The sequence below is a fragment of the Mus caroli genome, chromosome 8, assembly GCF_900094665.2.
Source record: "Mus caroli chromosome 8, CAROLI_EIJ_v1.1, whole genome shotgun sequence".
In the NCBI taxonomy this organism is placed as follows: domain Eukaryota; kingdom Metazoa; phylum Chordata; class Mammalia; order Rodentia; family Muridae; genus Mus; species Mus caroli.
Window position 1 is genome coordinate 64,715,971 of NC_034577.1, and position 12,620 is coordinate 64,728,590.

A 12,620-nucleotide genomic window follows, 5' to 3' on the forward strand; every position below is an offset into this window, starting at 1 on the left:
TCAGACACTCCAGAAGAGGGCGCCAGATCTCATTCCCTCTCTCTCTCTCTCTCTCTCTCTCTCTCTCTCTCTCTCTCTGTATGTTTAGGTGTCCATGCAGGATAGAGGAGTTGGATCCCTGGAGTTTGAGTTTCAGGCAATTGTGAACCACCTGATATAGATGCATACCCTTAACCACTGAGGATTTTCTCCAGTCCCCTCCATATACAAAATATTTTGTTTGTGTGTGTGCATGCATGGTCAGTGTATGAAAGTTGGAGGGCAGTCTGAGGGAGTTGGCTCTCTCCTTACATCTTGTGGGTCCTGCGTATCGAACTCAGGTCATTAGGCTTGACGGCAAGCATATTTATCCCCCAAGCAGGATCTCTAGCCTCTGATACTTTTCCGTCAGGGTCATGCTATTGGCCTGGCTTTGAACTCTTTATTATTATGTCTAAGTACACTGTAGCTGACATCAGACACACCAGAAGGGGGCGTTAGATCTCATTATGGATGGTCGTGAGCCACCATGTGGTTGCTGGGATTTGAACTTAAGACCTTTGGAAGAGTAGTCAGTGTTCTTAACCCCTGAGCTACCTCTCCAGCTGGCTTTGAGCTCTTAATCCTTCTGTCTGATGCTCCTGAGAGACAGGACACCAGGCATGAACAGAAGTGCCCACTGTGGGCATCTTGCTCTACTGTGCTGCATTGGGGATACACTGATGGCCCAGCAGAGATGCTTGTCCCTGGCTAAAGAGCAGAGAGGGGCTGAGGACTGCCAGATGGGCTTCGGGGATGAAGTCAAACAGCAGCTTAGGGTGGTAGCACTGGTCTGGAGCTGGGGAGTTTGGCAGAGGTGGCATTTGAAAGCTGGGCACAATTTACCTATACACTGAGTCTCCCACTCTCCTTCTCTCTTCCTTTCTTCTTTCATCTGTCCATCTATCCACCTCTCCAGTCTCCCCCCACATTTTGCCAATCTGTCCATGCAGCTCCCTTCTGCCCTCTCATTCATCCATCTCCCCATCCTCCACCCACTTTCCACCTATTCTTGAATCTATCCATCCACCACGCCCCTTGATCTCAGGTACTTGGGGAGCTGAAGTGAGAGGTTCTCTTGATCCCAAGAGTCAAGGCTGATCGGAGGAATAATAAAATGAATAACTAATTAGTTAATGAGCTGATTGATCCAAAAGTGCCTCTTGGAGAAGAATGGCTGGCTTGAGGAAGAGCTTCAGGCAAAGGGACATAGTCAGCAGAGCCTAGAGGCTGGCAGCTATTCTGTGCCCAGGAAGCAGGGATGGACACAGGAGGGACGGCAGGGCCTGAGGTTGAGGGGTCCCAGCTTCTCTTCTGCAGTCTTGTAAGAGTTGGGGTTAGTTGGTGTGGTTCAGCCAGGTGGGTGACACCTCATTTTGTTGCAGAGAAGAGCGTCCTATACACCGAGCTCCTGGCCAGACTCCTTTTCTTTGCTGCATCACATCCAGCAATGATCGGACAGCTGTGCCAACAAGCCCAGAGCTGGTTCCGTGCCTGCCCCTACCCAATGCTGGTGCCCCTGGCAGGATTCCTGCAGCCACCTGGTGGACCTCTTCGAGCCACTCTTACTGGGTGTCACAAAGGTGAGTATCCCCAACATTACATTACAAAACCCATACCAGCTCACTGCATACTCAGGGGCCCAGATGCCAGGTATTCGAGGCTGCTCTCTGGGGCTCCCCTCTGGGACTTTCCCTTGCCACCTCATGCTGACTAGGCTTTCTGTGTCCCCTGGGGCTGTAGATTGCTGCTGTAAATACTGCTAATGATCCTGGAGCTGGCAGACTCCTACCTCTGAGGTTTTGTCCCAGAGTTGCTGGCTGCAGAGTTCTACAGGACTTAAGTTCTGACATAGTTGTACCACCATATGTCTGTCCCCTTCCGTGTGACTCACACACCACCTACCCACACCCATACTCACACACCACCTACCCATACCCATACTCACACACCACCTACCCACACCATACACATCCTTCTGCCTCCCACCCATTGCCTGCCTCCCACCCATTGCCTGCCTCCCCACATCTGTTCATCCACCCACCAACTTTATCTATCCGTCGATCCACTTACCATCCACCCATATTTCTATAAGTCTAGTCATCCACTTATCCACCCATACCCCAGCAGAGGATTTTTGCTCACTCATGCATCTATTGGTGTATCTGTTCATCAAGCCATTGATCCACACATCCACCCACCTATTGTTCCTTCCCTCTATCCAATCTTTCACTCATTACCCACCCAGCTGCCTGATGGTTATTGTTTTTCTAAGACATTTTCTTTTAAAATTTTCTCCCCCCCCCTCTCTGCATGGGCACATGTGTTTTACATATGTATAGGGGTTCCCAGAGAGGTCAGAAGAGTCTGTCAGACCCCCTGGAGCTGGAGTCACGGACAGCTGTTGACCGCCTGATGTGGGTGTGGAGAACTGAACCCAGGTCCTCTGGAAGAGGAAGTGCTCTTAGCCTCTAGGCCATCTCTGCAGCTGAGCTGTACCTGTTCTTACAGCTGACCTCACTCCACGAGTCCCTTCCTAGCCAGTCCCTGCCCCACCCTGCCCCTTCCTCTCATTACACACAGCTGCTTAGCAACTGACCCTTGGGCCACTGCAGAACTTTGACTCACCACTTCCCCCCTGGCCTGCCCTCTTTCTTCTCCCTCTTTTCCTTTGTCCATACACATTATCTCTCAGCCATCATGAGACCCACACACATCACAGGGCTCCAGGCTCCAGCTCTGGCCATCCAGTGCCCCAGGCAGCTTCTCTGCACAATAGCAATTTTGACTGCTCAGAAACCAGAGAGGAAATGACTCAGCAGCTGCACAGTGCTAAGGACCCTACTATAGAAGTGGGCTCGTGGGAAAGAAACTCTGTCTTCCCTATGGTGTCACAGAACTAGGACTCTTTGAGTCTAGTTGCCCTGCCTACTTTCACTGTGAGTCTTATTGGCCAGTGATGACTGCTGTAGCCCATACTGTCATGGTGACATTCAAACCAGGGAGAGAGGAATGGACAGTAGGTTTCTTCCTTTTAAGGGCATCACCTAGAAGAACTTGTTTCTACTCTTATGTTTAGCACTAGGACATCTCCAGTTGTTAGGCTGTGAGAAAATAGTCTCCTTATGTGAGCATTGGTATTTCTGTCTCTTTGTCTGTCTCTGTTTCTGTCTATGTCTCTATCTCTGTCTCTCTCTCTCTGTGGTGGAGATTGGTGTGGGTAACTATATACTCAGATAAAAACTTATCACCAGCTGGGCTGGAGAGATGGCTCAGCAGTTAAGAGTCAGGCCTCTCCAAGTTCCTGGCAGAACAAGGAGCATTATAACAAAAGGTTTTGGCACAAGGGTCCTTTAGGTTCCCCTTAGGTTCTTTCTCAATTACTCTGTACCTTATTCATTGAGATGGAGTTCCCCAGTTGAACCCCATACTCACTAATATAGCTATTCTAGCTACATAGCTTCCTCCAGGGACCTCAGCTCTGGGTTCTGGGAATCTGAACTTTGGTCCACAGGCTTAGCTGCACTAAGCCATCCTTCTAGGTCATGGGCTGGTGCTATCTAAGGCTAACTGCATACCTCTTGGCTCAGTGATATTTTAACAAAATTCACTTAGGTGGGACTGTTTGCCTAAACTATTAACAATCTCCACTTTCTCCTCCTCCTCCTCCTCTTCCTCCTCCTCTTCTTTGTGTGTGTGTGTGTGTGTGTGTGTGTGCATGTCTGTGCATGTGTATGCATATGTCCATGTCTGTGAATGTCTATGTATGTACATGTGTGCATGTTCATGCATGTGTGTATACATATTACAGACAATGATACTGAGGATGACATAGCAGATAGGGTTGTCTTCTTCTGCCTTTAAATGGTCCTGGAATGGAGCTCAGGTGGCACTGCTCATGGGGAAAACTCTTACCCACTGAGATAGCTGGCAAGCAGGCTATCTGATGTCTTGGGATAGCTTGGAAAGCACTTCATAGCCCAGGTTGACTTTGAGCTCATGATAATCCTCCTGCTTCAGTCTCCTAGGTGCCTGTGTCTGTGCATGTTAGTGCAGTGTCACCAGAGGCCAAAAGAGGGTACCAGATTCCCTAGAGCTAGAATTAGAGGGGGGACTCTCGCCTGAGTGGGAATCTCTCTCCCACCCTCTCTCCTGTAACCCCAGGGCTGAGGGTGTCGCTCCAGGGCCCCTGGTTTCGGGGGCTGCCCCTTGTACACTCCCCATTAAGTGGGGTCAGTGGCTTAGATGCCCACCTGGGGCCGAATGGAAAGCGTCTGGCAGCCCTCCCACGTCCGCCTGCCCAGAGCATAGGAGAAACTCTGGCCGGACATGGGCTATCCTTCCTCCCTCTCCTTCCCCCACACCCCCCTTTAGTTCTCATACACATACATAGGGAGACACACACAAACACACACACACAGACATACACAAACACACACAAAGACCAGAGACACACACACAGACACATACACAGACATACACACGGAAACACACACACACTCACACATACATACATACATACATACATACATACATAGAGACACACACACAGTCATACACAAACACACACAGAAACACATAGGCACACACAGAGACACAGACAGGCATACACAGAGACACACACACAGTCATACACAAACGCACAAAGAAACACATAGGCACACATACAGACATAGACAGGCATACACAGAGACACACACAGAGACACACAGACACATACATAGACACACACAGACACATACAAGAGACATACACATATAAACACACAGAGACACACAAACACACAAAGAGACTCACAGACATACCAAGAGATACACACAGAGAGACACAGACACACACATAGACACATTCACACAGACATGTAGAGAGACAGACACAGAAACATACACAGAGACATACAAAGACAGATACACACAGATACACACACAGACATACACAGACACACACAGAGAGATAGACACAGATACACACAAAGACACATACACACAGACACATAGACACACAGAGACAAACACACACTGAGACATACACAGAGGCATAGACACAGACACACTTTAAAGTAAAAAGAAGTTTTTAGTTACATAAAAAAATTCATGGTGTAGGCAGTGTGCGGTCCTTCCTTCTAAAGTCTCTGTCCTTTCTGGCTGTGTGACTTCAGGATGGCCACTGGGTCTGTTTGCGCCTTGGTTTTCCTGTTTATAAATGAGGGATCTTACAGACTCAGGCTAAGGCCACAGCTGTGAGCATCCAGGTCCTCACTGTCACCTCTGTGTGTCTGCAGGCATCACCGCCATAGCATGGAGCCTGGAGGAGAAACTCCTGGTGGTGGGCACCCAGGATGGTGCCATGGTCGTGTGGGACGTGGAGGAACAACAGGTGGTACACGTTCTAATGGGACACACAGGTGACTAGTGACACACAGGGTGGCTGTACTCTGTCCCCAGGGCCCCTTCTCCCTCACACACTGACATCCCTGCACCGAAACTCTTGGGCTTGCTCTGCATTGGTCAGACTATATAACAATTCACCTCACACACAGTGACTGCAAACAAAATTTTTATTTTTAAAAAATTGGGAGTAATGGGCTGGAAAGATTGGCTCAGGGGCTTAGTGTGCAGGTTCAGTCCACCCATGTTGGGTGGCTCACACTGCCTGTAACCCAGCTCCAGGACATCCCATGCCTTCTTCTGGCCTCTAAGGGCACCTGCAGACACACAAAGACAGACAGACACATACACATGCACACCCGCACATACACATAGGTACACATACACATACAAGCACATACACACATACATACATACACACACCTACACATACATACACACTCATACACTTACACATATACACATACATACACACACATACACATATACATACCTACACCTACACATACACACACCTACACCTACACACACATACATATACACACATACCTACACACACACACATACACATACATACATAAACACATATACATACATACACATATACACAGACACACCTACATACACCTACACATACACATACATACATACACATATGCACACATACACACATACATACACATACATAAACACATATACATACACACATATACACAGACACACCTACACACACCTACACATACACACACATACATACATACACACACATATGCACACATACACACATACATACACACACAGATACACATATACACACATACACATACACGTACAGACACATACATGTACACACATACACATACACACATACATATATACACACACACACACATACACATACACATACATATACATATAAGTCTTAACAGTATTTCAGGGAGGGGGCAGTGCTATGCGGTACCTCTGCAGGAGAGACACCAACTCCTGCAAGTTGTCCTCTGACCTACATACACACACACACACACACACACACTATTTATTATTATAAAGTTAATAATGAACTTTTAAAAGGCTAAGAGGTTAGGGTCACAACATAAAATATTGAAAAACTAAAACAAACAACAAACTAGTAAGTATATAAGGATGCGTTTCAATGTGACATCTCATGCATCATATATATCACATGTAACATCTATAATGTCTGAATCGCATTCACCTCCACTACCCACTCATGTCCCCCTTTCTCTCCTACCTGGTCCCCTTCTTTTCCTTTTCTTGTAGGACGTGGGGTGTGGTGCATGAGATGTGGGTCATGGGTACGGGGTGTGGGTCATCAGTGTGGGTTGTGGGTTGTGGGTCGTGGGGCATGAACCAATATATGTCAGTAGGGTCATTTACAGGGGCTCAGGGTGAGGGGTAAAACATCTACCTTCCCATCAACCTGTAAGTCCTCAGAGAGACATAGGACTCTTCTTTGATGACAGATGGTGGTGGTCCCAGTCCCGAGCAGACCTTGAGCGGTATCACAGCTGCTTGAATTCATGAGTGGGATGGTTTGTCATGCTTGAAAGAGTTCCCACAATGTCAATGTTCCCACAGTGCTTCAGTCCTCCTTCCTGCTCTTGTATTCTTTCCTCTTTCTATCCCATAATGTTCTCTGAGTCTTGCAAGGGCATGATATAGATGACCCATTTTGGGGTCATCACTCAGCAGCCATTTATGCTCACAAGCCACTTCTTTCGAGGGTTAGTACCTCGAGCAGGGCTCTGCAGAGTGTTTCTTCCAGTCCCAGCCAGGCTGGCACCTGCCCTGACACTCCACTGTAGTCATATGGGCAAGTGGCTACCTCATGGTATTCTTAACTGAGACTGTTGATCTCTTGATGGGAGAAAATGAAAAGTCATCTTGTCCGGGGCAGGGGTCAAGGACAGTTTAGGTACTATCATCAAAGACACAGATCAGGAAGGGAAAAATTGTAGTCATTTTTGCAACGTGTCTTAGTCCATTTTCTGTGGCTATAACAGAATGTTATAGACTGGGTAACTTATAAACAGCAGAAGTTTATCTGAGTGACGGGTCTAGAGTCTGGGAATCCAAAGATGCAGTCAGTGCATCTTCTGCACCATCACGTGCTGAAGAACACTGCTCCAGTTTTGTTGCTGTGACAAAATACTCTAGCAAGGGCTGGAGAGATGGCTCGGTGGCTAGAAGCACTTGTTGCTCTTATGGAGGACTTCACTTTAGCTCCTAGAAGCCACATAGTGGCTCACAGCCATTCACAATTCTAGTTCTAGATGATCTGATGCCCTGTTCTGACCTTCAGAGGTCCCAGGCACACACATGGTGCAAATATACTAATAAAATAAAATCACCCCCAAATTGAAACTGCTCAACTAAGGGGAGGATGGAACATTTTTGTTCACAATTCCAGGTTATAATTCATCATAGTAGGGAAGTCACAGTGGCAGGAGCTTGAGACAGCTAGTCATACCCATAGTGGGGGTGGGGGGAGAGAGAGAGAGAGAGACAGCAGACAGACAGACAGACAGAGACATATAGAGAGACACAGAGAGCAAGCGAGCAGAGAAGCGTGCTGCAAACTCTCCTGATCCATGCATGCACACTCACTTGCTTGCTTGCTTGTGCTCAGCTTGATTTTTTTCCCACTTTCCCACAGTTCAGGACCCTCTGTCTAGGGGATGGTGCTGCCCATTGTGGGGGAGTTTACAACAATCAAGGCAATCACCAATCTCCCACAGATCTGTCCACAAACAACTCCTTGTTCCCAGATGAGTCTAGTTGTGTCAAGTTGACAAAGTAACTCTCACAGCATTGTGCGGAGAAGGGATGTTCAAGAGCAAGGAGAGGGGACCAAATGGCTCTTCTTGTAACTACCTTGACTCCTGTGACTATGACACCAATCTCCTCATGAGCTCCCATCACTAACCAATGTGAAAAAGTTCCTTCTCTACACACTGTTGCAACAGGGGCATGCATTTTTTTGGGGGGGCGCTTCCAAGTCACAGTCCATCTTCCACAGTCTTCATTCATCAAAGCAATTATTGACTGTCTCATGCATACTGCATCAAAACATCTAACCACCTTACATTCTAAAAATAACATCAAGGGGCTGGAGGGATTGCTCTGTGGTTAGGGACTCTTGCTGATCTTCTAGAAGACTAGGGTTCAGTTCCCAACACCATGGCAGGAGGCTTACAACCACTTGTGACTCCATCTCTGGAGACCCAACACCCTCTTTGGGCCTCTATGGGCACCCATATGTACGTGCACAAACCCACATTCACATACATTAAAAAATAAAATTTAAGAATAATACATTTTCTGGTAGTAGTGATAGGCATATGCAGGAGGGTCTCTTAATTCAAGGACAGCCTGATGTGTATAGTGAGTTCCAGGACAGTCAGAACTACACAGAGAAACCCTGTTTCAAAGAATCAACAGTAGTAATAATAATGATACATTCTTTTTATTTTTTATTATTATTTTTTTGTTTTGTTTTGTTTTGTTTTGTTTTTTTTTTGAGACAGGGTTTCTCTGTATAGCCCTGGCTGTCCTGGAACTCACTTTGTAGACCAGGCTGGCCTGGAACTCAGAAATCTGCCTGCCTCTGCTTCCCGAGTGCTGGGATTAAAGGCGTGTGCCACCACGTCCGGCTACATTCTTTTTTAAATGATGTAAAATATGGCATAAATACTGCTTAGACTGGCAAGATGGCTCATCAGGTAAAGGCACTTATCTCACAAACCTCAAAAACCTGGTGACCCGAGTTTGATTCACAGAACCCATGTAGAGGTGGAAGAAGACTCCAGAAAGTTCTCTGACCTCTACATGTACCATGCACGGTAGCAATATGCCATTCCCTCCCCCAACACCATGCACATACATACAATGATGATGGATTTTTAAAAAAATTTAAAAGTACTACAAACTCTCCACTTGCTATTTTCCATCTTTTACTGTCTTCATGCTCCCCAACACTGTGTGTGAAGGAGATGACATGGTACGGTGTGATGTTTTGTTTTGTCAGTTTGACACAATAGAATCACCTGAGAAGAGAGTCTCTGAGAAGGACTCCAGATCAGGTTGGTCTTCAGGGATTGTCTTGAGGTAGGAGGACCCACCCACTGTGGGCAGCACCACTCCCTAGGCTTATTCTCCCTGCTCTTGATTGTGCCTGTGACTGCTGCTTCCATCTCCCCCTGATTTCCCCTCAGTGATGGTCTGCAACCTGGAACAGAGAACTGAATAAACCCTTCTCTTCTTCCCTAAGTTGTGTTTGTCAGGTTATTTAACACAGCCACAGAGAATGACTGAAATAAAGTATCTCGTCTCAGTACTGTGTTCAATGCCCTTATGCTAAGAATGGAAACCAGCTAAGGCTAGACCATTTGCACCATGAGAGTGGGTAGGAGCAGTAAATCCCAGCTTCTGCACCTGGCAGGCTGTTAAGTAGTCACCAACACATTGTTGTTCTGGCTTCCCTCGGTGGGGTGGGGTGGGGTATATAATTTCAGATTAAACATTATGTAAAATATATAGATATGTTATAGATAGAAGATAGTTTGTTTTTTGCTTTTTTCTGTTTGTTGTTTATTTTTAGAGATTTTTCTGTTATACTTGAGCCAAAGGTTGAGAAGTAGTTGTTTTGTTTTTTGTTTGTTTTTGTTTTTGTTTTAAGATAAAGTTTTTTTAGGTAGCTCTGGCTGGCCTAGAACTCTCTACATAGACCAGACTAGCCTTGAACTCACAGAGATTTGCTGATCTCCCAAGCACTGGGACACACCCAGTTGTTTAGGTTTTTGAGACACAGGTAGAAACCAGGTAAACTGTCCCCAGCTAACACTATGCCCCACACTGTGTCCACTGCAGCTGAAGTGAAGTGTGTGCGAGTGTTTGCCCAAGGGACTCTTGCCATCTCTGCATCAAAGGACCATACCCTGCGTCTGTGGAGTCTGCTCTCTGGCCAGGAGAAAGTCACCATTTTGGATGGAGGGTCACAAAATCCCACAGAGCCCCAGAGTTGGGACCTTCATGTGGATGAGAGAAACAATGTTGTATACTCGACATCTGGTGCAAGGGTAACAAACTGGGTTCTGTGTGCACATGCATGAGTGTGTATGTGCGCGCAGGAGTGGGTGCATGTGTGTGCATTTATGTGTGCATGCATATCATGTGTACACACAAGAGGGTAGGGAACAGCACCACTTAAAAGAAGTTGGTTGTGGTGGCACACAGCTAGAATCCCAGCACTTGGCAGCAAGCCCATCCCATCAGGTAGGCTACAGGCTTCTTGAGAAGCTCTGAGGTGAATGGCTTGGTAAGTTGCCTCAGCAGGCTTGCCACTGCATCTGATGACATTAACTCAGTCTCCAAATCCACAGAATGGAGTGTGATAACAGTGGGGGACAGCAATATGTAAAGGTGTTTGTGTGTACATGTGTGTGTGTGCCTGTGCGTGTACATATGTGTGCCCACACACACGTGTGTGTGCTAGTGCATGTATATATGTTTGTGTGTGTGTGTGTGTGTGTGTGTGTGTGTGTGTGTATGTGTGCGCACTCGCTGTGATACACACCTAGAAGCCAGCTAACAGAGTGAGTTCCAGGACAGCCACTGCTACACAGAGAGACCCAACCAAACCAAACAAAAAACAAAATGAAAACAAAATGGGCTGGGGATGTGGCTCAGAGGGTGACACTTGCTCACTGCGAAAGCTGGAGGAACTCGGAGCAGGTTCTCAACAGCACATAAAAGCTGTCTATGGGCAGGGTGACCTGTGGCCCCATTGCTGAAGGACAGAGACAGGTGGATCTGACTGTGGATTCTGGGGAGTCACTAACCAGCTAGACTAGTCTGTGAGTCGGTGAGCTCTGTGTTCAGTGAGAGTGGACAGCAGAGTCTTCCTCATGCTCTCTGAGAGGATCTCTTAGTCTGATTGGGTAGCCAGCTCACTCTGTAATTCTCTGGCTTTGCCTTCCAAATGCTGGCTGGCAGCAGCACTGTGCCTGCCTGGCCTTTACACAGGTGCTGGGGCCTGAAACCCAGTCCCCAGGTTTGCCCAGCGAGTGCTATATCTGCCATCTCAGCATTCTCTCTCTCTCTCTCTCTCTCTCTCTCTCTCTCTGTCTGTCTGTCTCTTTCTCTCTCTCTCTCTTCCCCCAGGGTCTAGATATATAGCCTTGCTTCAAACTTGTGGCAACTCTACTGCCTCTGGCTCCCAAGCGTGAGGCCTTTTTTTATTTTTTAAAGATTTATTTATTATTATATGTAAGTACACTGTAGCTGTCTTCAGATACTCCAGAAGAGAGCATCAGATTTCGTTATGGATGGTTGTGAGCCACCATGTGGTTGCTGGGATTTGAACTTGGGACCCCCAGAAGAGCAGTTGTCGGCGCTCTTAACCACTGAGCCATCTCACCAGCCCCAGGCCTGGTTTTAACATCAACATTTTAACATTTATTTGTGGGGTATATGTGTGTGTGCCACAAAGGAAACCCCACAGAACCAGCTCTCCTTCCATTGTGTAGGTTTCAGGGATCAGACTCAGGTCATCAGGCTTGGCTGCAAGCCCCTCTACTTGATGAGCCATCTTATAGGCCCCTGTTAACAATATTCTATGTGACAAGGGTGCATTTGTCACAAAGAAGACACCAACATTGGTACTGTCAAGTAGACCTGACACTTTGTTCCATCCCTATCAATTCTTCCATATTATCAAATCATTAAAACAAACAAACAAAAAAAAAAACCCCAGACAAACAAAAATAAAACAATCTGCCAGCATTGAAAGGCACAGGTTTTAGTTTTGGTTTTGACACACATTCTGGCCATGTTGCACACACCTTGACTCATGATGAGAAATCAGGTGTGTGCCCCAACACCCAGCTCAAGGTGCAATCTTAAACATTACTAAAGAATGTGTACTTGGGTGCCATGAAGGGTGATAAACACTCTAAACTTCGTGGGAGGCTAAGGCAAGTGAGTTGTTTGAACCTAAGTTCATGGCCAGCCTGAACATATAACAAGACCCCATATGTCAAAACAGGAGGGGGAAAAGAGGGAGAGTGGAGGGGAATATAAAGGGTTGTTTCTCCTGACTCTGGAAGACTCAGGCAGGGTCTTCTGCTTGGGAATATCCTTTTTAAATTTTTTTTTTTTTTTTTTTTTTTTTTTTTTGGTTTTTCGAGACAGGGT

General features: G+C 46.6%; 1 protein-coding gene across 2 annotated transcripts in view; it reads left to right on the forward strand.

The window, feature by feature from the left end:
• The window catches only part of Nwd1 (NACHT and WD repeat domain containing 1), a 64,770-nt gene that overhangs the window by 33,326 nt on the left and 18,824 nt on the right, over positions 1-12,620 (forward strand). For both annotated transcript variants that reach the window (XM_021170706.2, XM_021170707.2), the window contains exons 10-12: positions 1,404-1,601; positions 5,300-5,422; positions 10,296-10,504. In XM_021170706.2, the coding sequence (XP_021026365.1) occupies positions 1,404-1,601; positions 5,300-5,422; positions 10,296-10,504 (530 nt within the window). The remainder of the gene's footprint in view (positions 1-1,403; positions 1,602-5,299; positions 5,423-10,295; positions 10,505-12,620) is intronic.